Here is an 18,859-nt window from a genome sequence, read left to right as displayed (position 1 = left end):
ACCTGAACAGAGTGGCCAGCAGTGGCCAAGACCCCTCATGTATGGGATAGAGAACTCCACTACTTCTGATGAAGACCAGACAGACAAAGAACATGTGTGCTGGAAAGTTCTACTGTAACGGACTGGAAGCTGCTTCTCATTTCTTTGCCATTGATGGGTAACAACTCACCAGTCTGACCTTGGAATTTTGGGATTCTGTCTGGTTCAGGATTTTAAATCTCTTGCGAATTTGCTTTAAATGGTAAAGAAATGCCAATGTTATCAGAGCTCAATAAATGTCACTGAAAGCTTTGTTTACTGGTGAGCACATTCACTATGTCTACTTCTCCCAACCCAGCTTAATTATGTGATTCTATAAATTACAAAAACAAAAAACAACCTTAGGATATTCTGGACAAAAACCTTTGGTTTAAACTCATAGCACAAATGCTAAGCTTAAGCCTGGGCTTTCGGAAGTCTTTGGATCAAGGCCCAGCTCCTGGTCCCTTGTGGCTGACAGGGGCCTGAGGCCTATGCAGGATGGGAGGGGGTGGGTAGTGGCCACACCACAAGCCAACAACCTCTTGAGTCGACACCAAAATGGAGATGTGGAAGGGTGTCCCACCGGAGGTCCCCCTCTCAGCAAACACCACACTCCTCTTCATCCAAGTGGCTCTTCCCTGTCTCCGCAGGCATTCCCAGACCTGCATTCTTTCCCCAGACTTTCTTTGAATTACCCCGTTAGAAGTTTAACATATGGCACATGTGTATGGTTTGCAAGAAATAGGTTTTGAAAGTTTTATTTATCCAATCTGAGTGATACCTTCTAGAATTTTCTGAAGTATTTTCTAAAATGCCACCTTCTCATAAATATCGCAACTTTGAAGAATCACAGAAAGTTGGGAAATCAGTGAGACTGGCAGGAGATGAAGGACAAGAAGAGTGGGTACACACAGAGCAATATTCACTGGAGCTATGTAGACAAAAATCACATGACAAAGGACAGGACATGGTTGACTGCCAATAACTGGGTGATGTGGAGAGCCTTACTTCTGAAAGGGAAGATGGCTGCAGAGACTCTTCCTTCTTGTCAAACTATGCCTGACACCTGAGACCAGTGAGCATCACTGCATTCTTCCTAGAACCAACACGCTACAGAATCATAGCCTTTCCTGGGTTTAGGGGCTGGAAATGTCAGAAGCATTTCCCTGCTGCAGAGAACCTCACATTTCCCTGAACCCTTTGGGGCAACTTCATTTCACAGCACAGAGTGGAAGTTTCCATTGAACCTTGGGGGGCAGCCCCACAGGAAATCTGGATGAGGCCCATTCTGTCCTGAGTGCACGCTATGCCCTGTTGCCAGCTGCTTCTGCCCGGCCCTTCACAGTGGACACCTTCTCTCAAATTGGGGGTCTCTCAATCTTTGACAACTTCCCACTTGATGATGCTACAAAAATGAGACCACATAGAGGGAAGAAGATGCGCCTTGGAATTCTAAGTCCTCAGTTCCTACTCGAGAAGCAGTGGTCTGGCTCCATCATGTTACCAGCGGGAGCTCTAGAAAACAGGCACTTGCCTCGTGCCTCCTGGCTGCCAGCCCATCGGCGTCATCTTCATGCCGGAACCCCTCCCTGTCTGGGACCTCCAGAAAGCCATGCCCGTGGAGGTGCTCTGGAGATGGTAAAGCTAAATGCCAACAATGCCCTGGGATGGGGGTTTGTGTTGCTCCCGCCAGCCCACCCCAGACACTGACCCCACCGGCACCTGCTGGGGGAACCCTCACGCCTTTCCCCCTGCACTCATGCCTCTTAGAGATGTCTGCATCCTCCGTCCACCTGCTCCCATGTCCAGGATGGAATGCCTTTCCCAGCTGGGTGCTGACCTCGACCCGGTTCTGAGGTGGCACCACCTGTCCTTCTTCCCAGAGGACTTAAAGATTAAACAGTGTCACCTGCCCTCGTGCAGCTTACAGCCCCGTCAAGGGCAGAACCACGAAGTGCTGAGAGACTCGGTGCTGGGTGGTTGGGGCCACGGTGCTTGGATGGAGGTCCTTTAATATTTTTCTTAGGGCGACTGACATGATCTCAACCAAAAGATTCCATGACAGGAGAGAAAAAGAAATATAAATGTGAAAAATCAGAGTGAGCAACAGTGAGTGGAACTGTTTCCGTTTGCCAGCTATGACGCTGAAGACAGTCCCCACTGCAAGAGGTGACTATGGCCACACCCACTGAAGCCCATCCACCAGTTTAGATGTTACAGACTCTGATTTCACGTACAAGAGAACACCCCTCCTTCGACCGATGTGCGCAGCAGGCTGTGAAACACAGGGCAGAGGATACGCCTCTCATGACCTCAGAGGTTGGGTTTCAGATTTCAGTATGACTCAACTATGGAAAATCATCAGAGTGCAATGGAAACAGCATATAAATCCTGGAGGGTCAGCGAACTGTGTGCCATCTCCTCTCCTTGTGAGAATGTTGCTCCCACCCACCAGTCTTGGGGGTTGCAAGGATCCTGGAGACAGACACCCAGGTGCTCTCCTACCAAATGCAGGAAGACTTACGGTAGTTTCAGGGCCCACACTCAGGGCCCTAATTGAGCAATGAGAATGTGAGGCAGGCTCAGGTGTTCACTGTCGATTAGCCTCCAACTGCCACAATGTCATATATCAGCCCCAGGATGCTTCTGAGAAAATGCAACAAGTCCTGCAGGTTGAACATTTCAACTAGATTTCCCTTGAATCCACTAAAGGAAAGGCCTTTCCTGAAGATGTTTTAGAAAACCCAAAGGATGCCTGACCACAGTGAATTTCTCTCTGCACTGTACAGAGGCGCTCCAGCTGACCTGTGGCGACTGCTGGCATCCACAGCGTTTTACAAAATGTTAAAGTTTCGTTTCTGAGCCAGGTCTTCATCTTGAAACAAAATGGTAACCTGAAAGTGTTCCCATCCTTCTCATATTCCATAATGAATATAGCATCTGAACAAGATTTAATGGTTAAGGAAAACATTGGGCGTGCACTGAAATAAGATGAAATAAATATATTAAGTTACAACATTCTCATGTGTAACTTTGTAACTTAGCAGCAGCCTAGAAAATTGAGCTAATTTAAAGATACTGCTAACAAATAGGATTCTTAAGAGAGCAAAGTCACAAAGGTGAGCAACAGCTCTCAGATCTGTGCTTGGATAATAAACGGTCCGGTTACGATCAGAAACCAGCATCCTGACGGAGCATGACGACCCCCGGATGGAAAGCCAACAGATGCCATAACAAGAGCCCACAGTGAGCAGCAGCAGCAGGCCATCCTGAGATTTTTGTGACTATCTGTAAGATCATGGGCAAGTGGGAATAATTTGAGCCAACTGGATGTCAATAATGGCCCCAAATGCTAGCAGTTATGAAAGCAGATCCTTGCATGTAGTGGATTTGACTGTGAGTCCAATTCTGGGTCTTTGGTGATACTTCTCTTGTGCGTTTATTTCACTACATATTCTACTTCTTTGAAAGAAGGAACAGCTACTGATCACCTCCTCTGTGTGTGGCGCTTGTGTGCATCATTTCCTTTGGGCATCACAATTTACCTGTGAAATGGAGTTACACTTCTCATCTCAGGTGAGGCACCTGAGGCTGAGTAGGTGGCTACCTGCCCAGCAGCGAAGCAGGCTGGAGAGGAGGTACAGTATGGGAGCCCTGCCCTTGCCTTGATGCCCATGGCTTTATCTCCACTCCACTCAACAGGGTGATGGTAGAATGGACGCATATGTTGGACCTCAATCCCAGTGTTCTGGCCATAAGCTGCATAAGCTTGTAGGGCTTTCCCAAGACAGCCATCAACACTGAAAGCCATGCACTATCTGGAGTTCTTAACCTGGGGCCATCCCCAGTGCTACAGGGGTGCATAAGCTTGGATGGAAAAAAATGACTTTATTTTCACCACCTCCTAATCGCAATCCAGCACGTCATTTAATTATGATTGAATTATGATTGCTAGCACAGCAGTGCTAGCAATGCCTCGCCTTTGTCACCAACAGAAAACCAGATTTTAAAAAAAGAAAATCACGTTACTGTTAGTGTGGATATCTTGAAATGCCATTACTGTGTGCAATTAGAGGAGTTGTCAGACCTGTCTCTAGATCTCAATATTAAATATGTTAATAAAGACATGCTCTTTAACTTCCTATTTCAGTGCATCACTTTTAAAAATGTGATAAATGTATTTAAATGTAATTGATTTCCTTTGAAATTTTATTTTGTGCATTAAAGAAAAATTATGCTGAGGAGGGGTCCACAGGCCTCCCCAGATGCCACGGGGCCATGCAGTGCTCCAGGTGGCCTTATCGGAGTCAGAGGTGGCAGGTAGGGATTTGGGGTCTCTGGCTCCTCTCTGAGTGATCTGAGAGAGTAACCAATAAGAGACTACTATCTTTTCCTAGCCATGGAAAGGGAGAGGCCAGGATCTCCCTTTCAATACAATCATTAAAAAAAAAAAAATCACCCTAATTCCATCCAGCAGAGTTCAAACTCACTTTTTATTAGGTTGGTTTTATTTATGAATTATAATAAGTTCCCTTTAAGGTCTGTATAAGTTCACTGGTTGATCCTATAGTTGGAGAGACTGTCTCCCACGAGCTAAGACTATATGATGTTTCACAGCATCAATCGTACAGGCGATCAAAGAATAGACGAACAGATATGTAAGGGGTGGGGTCGTGGGGGCCATTCTGGGCGGCTCCTCCGTGCTAGTTTCAGGCTGACAGAGGGCACTTCCCCAGAACCCTATCCCAGTGGGTTCTGCTTCCCCCAGGTAGGACTGCAGGGGGCTCCCAGCCCAGGGGAGTGTAATCTGCCCGTGAGTGCATGGCTAGGGGAAGCTTCCCTGAGAAACAGCTCCCATGCACAAAGTGAGATTAATGAAATTATTATTTTCCTACTTTGATGACTTTTAAAAGTTACATTTTAAAGGGTTATATATTCAACTAGTTACAATTAATCTAAACTTGTAACAAATTCAATTCCATGTTTCCTAGCAATACTTCTGCTTTTCCCTGGTTGGGAAGCAGAGTGAAGCAGGGTCTGTCATTATACTGAAAGACCCCAATACAGGGCAGTCCGGGTGGCTCAGTGGTTTAGCACCACCTTTGGTCCAGGGCATGATCCTGGAGACCGGGGATGGAGTCCCATGTCAGGCTCCCTGCATGGAGCCTGCTTCTCCCTCTGCCTGTGTCTCTGCCTCTCTCCCTCTCTGTGTCTCTCATGAATAAATAAATAAAATCTTAAAATCCTAAAAAAAGAAACAAGACCTCAATACAGATTAATCTTTGCAGCAATTAATATGTATTTTGTACAATCACATCCAATTCCTGACTGATGTCTCCTGGGAAGCTGAAAATTCACCCTAATTCATATGTGTGTCAGCAGGACAAAAATAATTGTTTGAATAATTATGTGCACAACATGCCCAAATTTATAAAACAGGAATAGCTCTTCTTTATCATAACCAATATATAATCAATTCTGTAACTCTGTATTCTGATTTTTGGAAATGTCTGATTTTCAAGATCAAAAAACAGAAAGCATCACTTTAATATTTTTCTGGAAATTCTTCCTTTGATTCCCAAGTGAGCTGAGTATGTTTCAGCTTGAAGTGTAATCTAATTCATTCTGAGATAGTATTTCCTTACCTTTCTCATCAAAGAACTTTTAATAATAATAATAAATCTCAGAATTGCTTGCCAAATATTGTGATGAGAATGAGTATTTATCTTACAGGAATTATTTTTACAGTGGTAATTTCTTCACTCTGAGTTGTTTCACCAATGTAGCAATTATATTCAAAAAAGCATTTCTTTCTCTAGTTTTTCAGAAATTTTAAAATGCCTTTCCCTTTTGTGTAGAGGAAAAATAAAGCAACAATAATTATCTTTCTCCTGTGGTTCTGAAAGATGTAAAACATTCTTCTAGTTCACACAATATGTACAATGAGCTTATCTGGACCAACTTTGCTGCTAATTCCATAGATTCAATGGCTATGTTTTCCCTCCCTTCTCTTGCGGATCAATCCTGAGTGTTGTACCAAACCAAGCACAGTATCATTGCAGAGATGTCCCTAAGGTGCATAGGGACCTATGAGGAACAACCAGACTGCAGGGGCTCCTTGGCTGGGGTGGCTTCCACTTGCCAACTCACCAGCTCACTGAAACCTGGTAGCTCTGGCACTGACTGACCTGCCTGATGACAACTCAGCTTTGCTTTTCACTAGCCATCTGCCTTGGGCACAGATTCAGCCTGTTTTCTCCTCCATGAAATGGGAATCACAACAGCACTCGACTCACAGGCTGTTGCAAGGATTTAATCAAATGGCCAACAGAAAGCATTTTGCACAGCAGCCCGTCCATGGTAAGTGCCGGATACATATTCACGGTCTTTTACTGCAAACAGGAACACAGCGGAGGGAACGGCATATCTGCTCTGACAAGCAAGTTGCATGATCAACAATTTATTTGGCACACACGATGTGTCGGGCATCGTGCGTTGGGAGGGGCAATACAGACGTAATATGTAAATGCAGTCACAGGATCAGGACAGAAATGAGTGTCTTTCAGAAAATGTGAGGTGGTTCAGAAGAGGGCCTTTTGCAGAGGAGTTGGGACATCAGGGATGGTTGAGCCTCACCCAGTGAATGTTTGGGAGGGGGCCAGCCCATGAGCTAAGGACAGAAAGGACCAGCGAGGGCTAGGGTTGGGGTTCATGGTGCCGGACAGAGCTCCATGGGGGCCACAGCAGGTGCAGGAGGGCCACCAAGTGGGTAGCACTTGAGGTTTGAGGGGTGTTCCATAAAGGTCATAATGAAGGATGTGAGAGAGCTGGGTCTGTGTCTTGGAGGAGCCAGGAAGGGGACAGAGAGACTGGATGGAGCACTGAGGAGTGCAAGCAGGAGATGACAAGCATCTAAGGAGGCAGGCGAGCAGGTGAAGAAAAGGCAGGTGGGGCAACACAAAGGGAAGAGTCCCAGTTTCTCCGGCTTCCTGACCATGCCCAGGCCCGCTGGTGGGAAAGGGGCGCACCAGGTCACTCCTCTCCTCCCCCACAGCCCCGCCCTGCCCTCCTCTTCCAATCTGTTGCCACCTGTTCTGTCCCAAGTCGGCTTCTTCCCCCAACTTTATCAATCTGGGGCCCTGGGTCCTCCTACATCATTTACTCCCCCCTGGGCTCCCACCAAAGTGGCTGGCCAGGGAGCTGGCCAGGAGGAGGACCAGGGATGACACACAGAATGGTGAAGGGGCGCCATGGGAACACCGAGGTGGACGCGGCTACAGGGGCACGGTCACTGTAGACCCTCAGCGCCGGGTGTGGGAGGAAGGGATGAGTCAGCCAACTGATGCAGTGTGATGAGAGGCAGAATTAGCAAACAAGTAACCCTTGTTTTAGTTTGCTGACTCCCTGGTAGGGAAGCGTGGACGTTACTGGAAACATTTTTGCCGTTACAACCACTCCTTTGTGTATTTGGGAAATGCCTGATCTTTTCCCACTTGTGGGCAACAAGACAACATCTAGAAGCACAGGCAAGCCCCGAATGCTGGGGTCCCATCCACCGGTAAGGAGATGGCTCCCTCTGCGAGTATCACGCAGAAGGTGTGAAGACCCTGTGGACCCCAGGAGCCCCAGCTTTCCCAAGTCCCCACTGCACACACAAGCCACTGCCGGTTGTCATGGCCTGAGATACTCAACGAATGGGCACTTGCCCAAACCCAAACAGCACACAAGGTCTGCCAGGCATGCCAAAGACAGGTGTGAATGGGTTTCTCATTGTCCCCGCGGATACTTCTTGGTGGCAGGCACTTTATGCATGTCTTACGCATCACTGTGTGCCTAGTAAGTGTCCAGCATATAGTAGGCACTCACCACCTGTGCTACAGGAACTGGGAAATTCCTACTAGCTCTTTCTGCGTAGTCCGAGCACCTGAGCCCTCACAACTGGGTCTCGTGGGTCAATGAACTCCCTTGAGCACACTTCCTTTTCCAGGGCCCATGCTCCCTCTCCATCCAAGGAGGAAGGACTTGGTTTTCTGATGGCCTCCTCTACAAAAGGAGGGCTTCCAGGGGGATCCGCCAGGGTTGACACAGGACAGCGAGTCCACTGAGGCAGGAGGAGGGGAGGTAAGAAGTCCATTATATCTACAGCCACCTGCAGCTCCTGTTGTGGCTGCTGGTAGTGAAGCATACTTGGAAAAGCCGAGCAACTCCTGGTCAAGGGTGGCTCTGTCAACCATGGCCACACATCAGAATCACCCAGTAGTTTTTCCAAGCCTCTATACCAAGGGCCTGATCCTAGACCTATGAAGTCTGACTCTCTGAGAGTAGGGCCCTGGCACTAGAATAATGTAAACCCTCCAGGGTGTCTAACTTACCAGGGTGCTGAGAACCACTGGCACAGAGGAAAGAAGTTACATGTGCCACCCTCCTTCTTCTCACCTCCCCATTACTTTAGCATCCCAGCAAGGTCCCCCTTTCCCGAGATCTGAAATGTGGCTCCAAGAACCACTATTAGTGGCCACTTTAAAACCAAACCAAACTGGGGATCCCTGGGTGACTCAGTGGTTTAGCCCCTGCCTTTGGCCCAGGGCACGATCCTGGAGTCCCACGTTGGGCTCCCGGCATGGAGCCTGCTTCTCTCTCCTTCTGTGTCTCTGACTCTCTCTCTCTCTCTATGTCTATCATAAATAAATCCTTAAAAAAAAAAATACCAGAGTGCCTGGGTTGCTCAGTGGCTGAACGTCTGTCTTTGGCTCAGGGTGTGATCCCGGGGTCCTAGGATGGAGCCCCACATAGGGATACCCCAGGGAACCTGCTTCTTCCTCTGCCTATGTCTCTGCCTCTCTCTCTCATGATAAATAAGTAAAATCTTTAAAAAGAAAAAAAGAAAAGTATTCAAAAAAAAACCCCCAAACCAACCATGAAAGCCATTTTGGTGGGTTCCTTAGCTGTCCCCAAAGTGGTTCACACACACCCCTTCCTAGGGAAGAGAAAGGGAAGAACTCTGGACTGTGGGCCTCAGGCTTTAAAACCAACTTTGAATTGTTCTAACTTACTGGCAGTTTCCACGAACAAATGAAAACCCTCAAAACTATGCTGTCCCTTAACGTCTTACATCCCTTCGTATCCATCAGAAAAAAGAAACAAAAATGCATTCACAATCCCGTCTCACAAATTCAGATTCTCGAAAGTCCTCAACTCAGGGTAAAGTAAGTCACTACTATTATTAACTGTACCATCAGCCATGGGCGGCGCACACTCGCCAGGGAGCGAGCCGTGGGAGCCCGCCAACTTGGCATGGGACTATTTTTAGGATACCGAGTCCTGTCTGTGTCCTCCTGCCCGTCCTACTTGATATCAGAACAAGCTATTTTTTCTTCCAACAGTCAAGCACATGGCTACCTCAAGCTGCGGAGTCATCCTGGGTGGGCAATGATCTCTGTCACCTACACTCGGCACAGGACAAAATGACAGAGTGACTCATAAGAACTCCCTGCCAACCCATTCTCCTTGGTGAGCCCGTGGCTTTACTCACCCCTGGTTATCACTGTTTACGACGTGCTGCATCCCCCAGCACTTCCCTCTACGAGGGCTACCAACTCTAACCCCAGTCGGCCCTCCTGGGCCCTCCTCAGTGTGGTCCTACCTTCACAGAGGTTGGCTCCACTTATGTACCCTTGCAAACCAGCAGAAGCCTCTAGAGATGCCAGGCTGAATTACAAAATTCTTGTTTGGGCTTGGTTCTGGGCTGCGCTGAGACCCTCCACAATTCCTGGGCTGGCGTCCTCATCCCCAGCGCCTCGGAATGTGACTGTATTTGGAGAGAGGGTCTTTACCGAGGCAATCAAGTTAAACTGATGTTGTTAGGGTGGGTCCTAATCCAATAGGGCTGGTGTTCTTATGAATTTAGGACCTGGACACGCACAGAGGGACGGGCACATGAAGACACAGGAAGAAGACAGCCGTCTCTCTCAGCCACGGAAAGCGGGTGGCCTGGGAACAGATTCGCCCCCACAGCCTCACAGGAACCTGACCCTGCAGACGCCTGATTTCAGATGTCTGCCTTCCAGAACTGTGAGACGGTGCATTTCTGTTGTTCAAGCCATCCAGCAGCCCCAGCAGACTAATACAGGGTTTCAAAGCAGGTGCCTGTTATAACGGCTTGGAAGTCACTACACTTTGGGATTCAAAGGGCTGGTCATCTTCATCACCTTTTCTGTTAAGACCTGGGGAAGTTCCAGTCATAAGTAAAATGCTGTTCCTAGGCCTCATCCTTTGGCAGTTTTCTGAAGAAGACTGTATTTGTGTGTGTGTGCATGTGTGTGCATGCACCATCCTGAGAGACACGCATGATGCAGAGCGCTTTAAGTCCTAGGGTCGAGCTCAGAGACCCACCGCAGCATCAAACAGTGGATTTGCAGAGCCCATTACTTGTCCCCCACACCCTGACCACAACACATGTCAGCTTCCCTTATTCAAAGATCCCAGAAACTAACTCTGGGAGACAAACATAATTGTCCTGCAATCGCTTACCAGTTTGTAGTTCAAAAACTAACATCTGAAGGTGTGTCAGTCCTGCTGTTCTCATTCTGCTGCTGACGCCTGACTGGGTGCCTGTTCTCTGTGGACACGAATGGTTATCATGTGGGTCACCGGGAGCAGACCACTGCCTGGAGACAGCCAATGCCTTGGGCGGCCCCTGAGGGGTTGGCTCTGCCAGTCTGGACAGGCCTCACTACCGTGGCTCGGGTTCTGGAGCTTTGCCACTCGTTGCTAGAATGAGAACAAGAGGTATTGATTTCACCAGACTCTGTGGAGCTACAGTTCCCTCACCTGTACAGAGACCACGGAAACAGTAGCACCAAGTATGGTGAAACAGCCTCGGTACTTACTTGGCTGGCCTGGGACTCAGCACAGAGCGAGGTGCAGTTAGCAGCAGCATGGTGTGCCTGCTGGCCTGCGCTGTGTGGTTGGCTCCGAGGAAGCGGAGGAGGAGCATGGAACAGTCTTTCAAGTGCCATCTGGTTCCCTGCCCCTGGCAACATCTAGCTAATTGAAAAGGGGACACTCAGGAGGTAAAGTGATGTGAAAACAGGACTCTGAGTTAGAGCCCCCTCAGATGACTTTTTGGAACCCTTTTGCTCAGACAGCTGCAACTAGAGGGTCTCTATCCAATCACTCAATGATCACAAGCTCCAAACCCAGTGTGTAAGACAGTGAGCTTCCCGGCAGGCCCCTCGAACACCAGTGCTGGTGAGCCTAGGCTTCCAGAGCCTGTCCTCAGAAATCTCTGCAAACAAGGTCTGTGTGTGGGGCTACCTACTAGGTGCAAGTACTGTGGTCCCACTACAACTGGCTTTACTTTCCAGACCAACATCTTATGGCTTCTGAACGTCGAAAATCAAATCCTACCCTGGATTATGGATCCTCTTCTTTTGGTTTGGTCAATGATAAAGGATATAAACAATTGTTTAAAGTTTTAACATTTTCACTGGTTCATTTTAAAAGTATGAGAATTTTTCATTCAATTGCAGAAAACCAAAAGAATGACCAAAAATGTCTCCACTGAGTCAAGAGAAGGGTTAGTAATAGACAATAAACAGGCATGTCTCTCACTACCTCTACATAGAATACATCTTATGAGCAATGTATGTTAATTTAATTTTAAACAACCACAATCTATAAAGCAGCACAGAAGGGATTTGACAGCATGGCCAAACAGCCAGATAAAGTTCTGATGAAATGACCGCATTTCTCAAATCAAGTGATGACCCCAAACTTTTTTTTTTGTGCACAAAACCGTTAAACAAATCTTTTGTTAGTATTACCAGTAAAACCTTTAAAAGTATTTTACGATATCTCTGAAGGCATAGAAACAAAATCAACTTAGTATATGCTCAATTCAGAAAGTAAAGCTGAGCAGTTATGCAAGAGGAAAACAAGTCTTAACTTTGTCGCTTAAGAAAAACGAGTCCTAAAAAAAGAAATGCCAACAGATGGAGGAACCGAACTAGATTCTTTCTTTTAAACTAATTATTGGTTTGGTAGCAGTCCCGGTTCTCTTTGAATAGCTAATCAGGTACTTTGATTCCTTTCCCAAAGCCTATTACCTTTAACTATGGAAATAATTTGGTAACTACAATATGTGCACTGAGCAGTCTGCAGGCAGGGACTTCATCAAGGGAAAGGCACATAACGCTCAGGTCCCCGAAACACTATTAGGATCTCTCTGCGCACAGGATCTTGAAACATTATGATTTCATTTCTCTTATTCTTACGTTGCATTCTTTAGAGTGTATGTATGTGTATGTCACGTCAGTGTCCTTTGGGTGTTGAAATCAGCACAGAAAATGCAAAGAAATTGAACTGGTGTTTTCATAAGTTGCTGTGTTCTTGCCTTCAGTGCAGATATTTTATACACTAGAATTCAGAACAGATAATAATACAGTATGCCTGGTGGAGGGCCCTGAGTTCACTTAAGTGAGATTTTAAAAATAATAAATAGAAATGTTGATAATTACTTTCAACGCTGGAGTCTCTAACTTGCAAACTGTGTGTGAGGCTCTCAATTTCAATTATGAAGGAAAGGAATATATGCCAAAGGACCCGCTTACTTTAAGAGAAGCGCCCAGGTGTTCATGCAGCTATGATGCACAGCATGAGTTTAAACATGGAAACCACTTAAATTTACAAAGATGTATCTCTTTTTAAGAAACTTCCTCATTTCCCACTTGAAATCTTTATTTTTCTACATCTTTCAAGATGCAGGCTGTGGCCCAAGGGACCTCTAGGATCCCTTCCAAACCTAACATGTCATGATTCTGTGACTCTATGAGGCAAAAAGATGTTCCTCTGCCCCTGATCCCCAAAGTCATCTCACTGTGGAGAACGAAAGAAGGTAAGCAACTGTTCCAGAGACTTCTGTTTACCAATGATTTAAGAAACAGATAACAAAGGCATTTTGCAGAATATTTTTCCACATGATTTGTAGAAACCCTGTTGAAAAATAAAGTGACACGAACCCGCCATCCCCCGCCCCTACTCCTCTGGCTTCTATTAAATCTCAGGCACCTTCCATCAGAGCCAGCACTGAACGGAAAGAATTCGGAATGAACCTCTCATAGCCATCCCTTTCCTAACTCAAGGAATAAGTGGAATCTAAATCCCAGAAACGATGGACTGGCAGGATCGTTACTTGGTAACAACAGACTTGGGTCCAGAATGAAATCCTTCCCCACTGGAGCTAGGAGGCTATCTGAGTGGAATCCCAGGGGCTCCACCTCTAGTGAACTTGGCAGAACAAGCATGATTTGACTGGTGTGAAAGATCCTGCAGTGAAAGGGCCAGAGGCAGGTGACAGGGAACTGATGGCTTCTGATATGCGGCTGCAGAATGATCAAATCGAGGTCATGCAGGGTCTTCTAAACAAAACAACGGTTCTCCATACGACTATCCATATAAAACATGATTTTATTAACTGTTTACTATTGATTCAGGACAATATCAACCAACCTGAGCATGAGCAAGAGCACACAGTGTGGAAAGATAAAACCATCATGCCCCTGTCTGCAGCGAGGTGGGAACACATTTCAGAAGATCCATTCATTCTCTGCTCTAGGTTCTCTGGGTTTCTTTCGATAAAGCTGCCATCTGGTGTAATAGGCAAGAAGACTCCGGCATTGAGCCCCCCACCCCCCATCTCGGCACTTAGTTAAAAATCCTTAGCCCTGATAAAGGATTCAACTCCTGGAGGCACCAGGAAGCCCAGGGAAGAAACCGATGTGAGAGAGATCAGGACCAGAGGTGATGGTTCTGCAAGGGAGCAGGTGCCAGGCGTTTCCTTGACAGAGTCTGGCCTTGTCACTTAAGGAACCACTCAAACTACACCTCTGCTTCTCCAGTGAAATTTCTCAAGAGCACGGCTTTCACCTTTGCCCTAGATGATGCTCAGAAGGAGCCTGCAAAGCAGAGCCGGGGAGCAGATTCACCAGCAGGCCGAGTGTCTGGTCTGCAGAGCACCCCACCTGCACAGCACCCACCTGAGATGTTGGGGAGAAGACCTTTGTGTGTGTGTGTGTGTGTGTGTGTGTGCGTGCGCATGGGCACACGTGTGTGTGTGATAGACTGGCTTGGGCGTTCAGATCCTGGGGTACCTGTAAAGTTCCACCGTCGGGAGGCTATGGGGGACCTATGGGGGACCGAGCTACGGAGGAGCAGATGAGGGGGAAGAGGGGATGGGAGAGGCGAGGGGAGGGGCTGGGGGGGAGGAAGGGGAGAGAGGGAGCGAGTGATGGAGGGAGAGGGGTGGACGGGCGTGGGGCTGGCCGCAAAGGGCAGGGGGTGCAGTGCAGGGACGGGGCGCGTGGGAGGACGGCGAGGGCTCCGCGCGGTCGGAGCAGGGGAGAAACGCGGCGGCCGGCGTGTGCGTGGGCGCAGCCGGGAGAGCCGGCGGGAAGGCACAAGGTCCACGGGCCCGGGAGCGCGAGCGCTGAGGCCGACGCGGCGGAGCCGGAGCCCCCGGGGCCCGGGGGGTGGGGTGGGGGGAGGCGCCCCGCGCGTCCCGGTCCCAGGCCCCCGGCCCGCCCCCGCCCCGCCCCGCCCCGCCCCGCCCCCGCCTTACCTGGCCCTTGACCAGGCTGGCGGCGAACTGGCGCATGACGGCCTCCACGGTGTAGGCGCTGGACCAGCCGCGCGGCGTGAGCAGCTCCATGCAGATGGCGCCGCCGTCCAGCACGTAGCCGTTCTCCAGGCGCGGGCTGAGCACCCGCATGAAGGGCGGCGAGAAGGGGAAGTTGTCGGGGAAGGTGAGGTTGAGCAGGATGAACTCGGTGTTGGTCTCCTTCATGTCCTGCCACAGCACCGAGTCCTTGTCCACCTGGTGCAGCTTCACGTTCCAGTCGAACAGGCTCTCGTCCACCAGCTCCACCGAGATGAAGCGGTCGCTGAGGCGCGCGATGTCCTGCAGCTCCTTCATGAGCCGCCGGCTGCGCACCTGCGTGCAGTGCTGCTGGCGCGCCGCGGGCACCAGGCCGCCGCCCCCCGCCGCCGCCGCCGCCGCCGCCGCCGCCGCCGCCGGGCCCGGCCCCGCCCTGGCGCCCGCCGCCCGCTCCCGGGGGCCCCCGGCGCCCGCCGCGCCCGCGCCCGCGCCCGCGCCCGCCCCCGCCCCCGCCGCGCCCGCCGCGCCCGCCGCGCCCGCGCCCGGCTGCGGCGGCTTGTCGCGCGGGGCCAGCTCCGCCGCGCGCTTGGCCTTGCCCTTGCCGGGCCCGGGGCTGGCGTCGCCCGCGCCCCCGGGGGGGTGGGGGAGCTGCGGCGGCGGCGGCGGCGGCGGCTTGTGGCCGCTCTTGGCGCCGCCCTTGCCGCGCAGCGACGCGCTCTGCTGGCCGCCGCCGCGGTGGTTGTGGTGGTGCTTGGGGTCCTCGGTGTCCCGGTTGTGCAGGCGGATGAGCCCGATTTTGCGGAGCAGCGTGGCCATCTTAGGCTCGGCTCCGGCCGCGGGGCTCCCTCGGCTCCTGCCGCGGGGCGCGGGGCTCCTGCCGCGGGGCTCCTGCCGCGGGGCGCGGGGCGCGGGCGAGCGCTCAGCGGGGCGCGGCGCGAGCCACCCCCGGCGCCGGCGGCCGTGGCGCAGCCCCGTGGGCAGCACGCGCGCTCGGCGGCCGCGGTGTCGCCGCTGTCATGGGACGCGGCGGGCTCCCGCTGGGGCTCCGGCCGCCGGGCGCGGGGCGGCGGGCAGTCTCCCGGGCCCCCGGGCGCAGCCCCCGCAGCCGGCTCTCCGCGGCCCTTTGTGCGCGGCCGTGGCCGGGCTGGCCCCGACCCGAGTCCGAGCGCCGCGCCGGGGCGCAGAGCCGCCCGCAGCGCCCGAGGCAGCGAGGTGGCCGCGGGCTCGCGCCGTAAGCGCCCGCCGGGCCGGGCCGTGCCGCGCTGCGCTGGCGGCTACCGCGGGGCCCCAGCCGCTGCCGCTCGCGTCGCCGCCGCTGCGGCTGCTGACATTGCAGAGGCGGCTGCTCCGTCTGAGCCGAGCGCGGCGCGGAGGGGGCGGCCCTGCCGGCCGGGGGGGGGGGGGGGGGCGCGGGGCGGAGCCGCGGGCTTGCCTGCGCCGTGCCGCCCCCGCCGCCCGGCTCCCGCCGCGACACGCCACGGCCGCTGGGGGGAGACAGCGGCGCGCGGCGGGCCGGCGGGGCGCGGGGTGCGGGCGCGGGCGCGGGGTGCGGGCGCGGGGTGCGGGGTGCGGGGTGCGGGCGCGGGGTGCGGGGTGCGGGGTGCGGGCGCGGGGTGCGGGGCCGAGCCGCCCGCAGCAGCCGGGGAGGGGGTGGGGGGAGGGGCGGCGCGCTCGTGGGCGTAGCTGAGGCTCAGGGTCCTTGGGCCCCAGACCCGGGCTCGCCGCGGCCGCCGGCCCGAGCCTCTGACCTCGCTTGACCTCGCTAGAACAACCTGGAGGCGAAGGGGCGAAGGCGAGGGCCGAAAGCAACCTGCTTGTCGATTCCCTCGGGCCGGGTGGAGCCCAGGGCCCCGCGCAGCGGTCCTGGGCGGCGGGGGCCCGGGACTAGGGGCCCGGCAGCGGGGACGCGTTCATCAGGGCGGACGGCGCGGTCGGGGCGGGGGCGGGGGCGGGGGCGGGGGCGGGGGCGGGGAGCGTGCCGGCCGCAGCCCCTCCAGCGCAGCTCCCGCGGGTCCCGACTCCAAGGGGTGAACGTTACGCGAGTTCGCGCCCCCCGGCCGGCCACGCACAGGGGCCCAGCGTTCGGCAAAGGGGAGGAGGGGACCGCCGAGCGCTGCCTTTCGGGAGAGGTTCCCAAAACTGCCAGGGAAACGCATCCGGCGCCGGCGGGTGCCCGAGGCGCACGGCGGGCCCCTCTGCGCCCCCCTCCCCGCCCGGAGTCCCCGGGACCCGCGGGCACCTCGGGACCCCCGCGGAAGGGGAGGGGATCCTTCTCCCCCCTTTCTGCCTTAACCCACTGAAACTTCTCCTGGTCTGCTGAAATTTCAAGCCAAGAGCTCGTCGGGTGCTCCAGCCGGAACGACCCGAGTACGGCGGAGTCGGAGGCCTGCGGGAGGCGCGCGGCCGCGCGGGGCTGGGAGGCGTGCGAGCTCCTTGAAATACGGGAGAAATCACCCCGTAAACTTCAAGGGCTGAGCACTGTAAACTTCGCCGCTCCTCCCGACTTGGCTTTCAACCTGAGGAGCCTCTGAGTTCATCACAGAGCGTGTTCATTCTGGTGCCATCACGGTTTTTTGTTTTTTGCTTTTTAAGCGTCTTTCTTATTTTCACTTTTTCCGAATTATAAATATTTTCACGGAGAAAAATAACGCATCAGGTCACTGTGGAGACTAGCAGAGACCGAACGGGGGTACGAGGTTCGGTTTTCTGGGGTTGTCTACAGCGAAAAGGAGGTGTTAGCATAATCCTCACCACCGGGGGCGGGGGGGTGAGCTGAGAGGCCTGCACGCCGAGGATCCCCAGAGACAGCCGCCTGTGTACAAAGGTGCGGAAGCGGGAGGCTGTGTTCAGGTGGGCGGAGCTGAGAGCAGTGCAGTGGCCCATTCAAGACCAACGATGGTGATCAGATCTCAGCTGCAACGGACTGAAGGTCTGTTTGTCTGGGTCTCATGGGCTTTTCTGGTGACCTCGTTTTGTCCAGCTCTGTTTTGTAAGGATAGGTTGAGAAGGAAGATGATGTCTGTCTGTAAAGAACTGTGAGTTCATTTAATCTGCAAGAAGAGGGGTATGCAGTGGAAGGTGACATTGAGGGGTATGGGCAGGCATTACAAATGTTCTCATTTTATGGCCTCAGAAGCCCTCTTGGGTTTTGTCTGACCCAGCGTTACTGGTGAAGAAAACTAGTTTCAAAGAGCAACTGGCCGGGCTCAGCCTTGTGCCCCACCTACACCCTGGTCCCACGCCTCCCAGCCTGGTGGTCTGGGTTGACCAGGGGTTCCTGACAGTGCAGCACACAGCCAGGACTCTGGGTGGGGTATCAGCCCCAGCCCCTGGGGGGGGGGGGGGAATGAGAAAGCCTCCACCAGGACAGGCCTGAGTGTCCTCGCCACAGTCAGCTGACCTTGGGTGAAGGAGGCCTCAGAAACATTTGTGGCAGTGACAGTGACCATGTCTACCTGAAGCAGGGAAGTCATCCAGTGTGATTTGAGAATAGTGTAGCTGAAATCCCAGAAATCTAGTGTAAAACTTTTATGTTTGAATGGGATTATTACTAGGGTAGTCACATAATTTATTGTCTGAATGCAGATACTTTTTGAGAGGGAAATGCTGGGACGAGAGGCCACAGCAGTACCGACCAACACACAGGATGGGTAGTCATCTTACTTAGGATCTATCGCACTTACAGCATCTCTGATCAACTCTCCAAAGGGCTAAAACCAAATGTTAGCAAAAAAATGGAAACAACCTAAATTTATAACAAGAGGAGAAGCAGTAAATAAATTATACCTAATCCACTTGAGGGTGTATTATGCAGCAATAACATTACAGTTATGAGGATTATATAGCAAAATGAAAATATTTATGATCTACATAATAATTTTAAGTGAGAAAGCAGAGTGCAAAATTATATCTACACCGTGGCTACAACAACATAAAACTATGCATAGGACAAAAGAAGAGACGGTGAAGAATTTACATAGTAACAATTATGATGTTAGTATAGGCAGTACAGCTCCAGTCCATGGATCCAGACATTTACTTCAGCAGGGGAGGAAGGAAGATCTGTATGGTTTTATGTTTTTTTTAAAAAAGATTTTATTTACTTATTCATGAGAGACACACATACACACACACAGAAGGAGAGAGAGAGAGAGAGAGAAGCAGAGACACAGGCAGAGGGAGAAG

The 18,859-nt window shown here is 52.0% G+C and overlaps 1 protein-coding gene across 1 annotated transcript in view; it reads right to left on the bottom strand.

The window, feature by feature from the left end:
* UBE2QL1 (ubiquitin conjugating enzyme E2 QL1) overlaps positions 1-15,676 on the bottom strand; it is a 40,944-nt gene extending 25,268 nt beyond the window's left edge. Inside the window, exon 1 of the mRNA XM_026017655.2 lies at positions 14,639-15,676. Coding sequence (XP_025873440.2) covers positions 14,639-15,490 — 852 coding nt within the window. The 5' untranslated portion in view covers positions 15,491-15,676. The remainder of the gene's footprint in view (positions 1-14,638) is intronic.
* Between the last annotated feature and the right edge of the window lie 3,183 nt (positions 15,677-18,859).

Source organism: Vulpes vulpes, chromosome 3 (assembly GCF_048418805.1).
Source record: "Vulpes vulpes isolate BD-2025 chromosome 3, VulVul3, whole genome shotgun sequence".
NCBI classification, from domain to species: Eukaryota; Metazoa; Chordata; class Mammalia; order Carnivora; family Canidae; genus Vulpes; species Vulpes vulpes.
The sequence above is the reverse complement of the archived record's forward strand: the minus strand, read 5'-3'. Positions and strand labels throughout refer to the sequence as shown.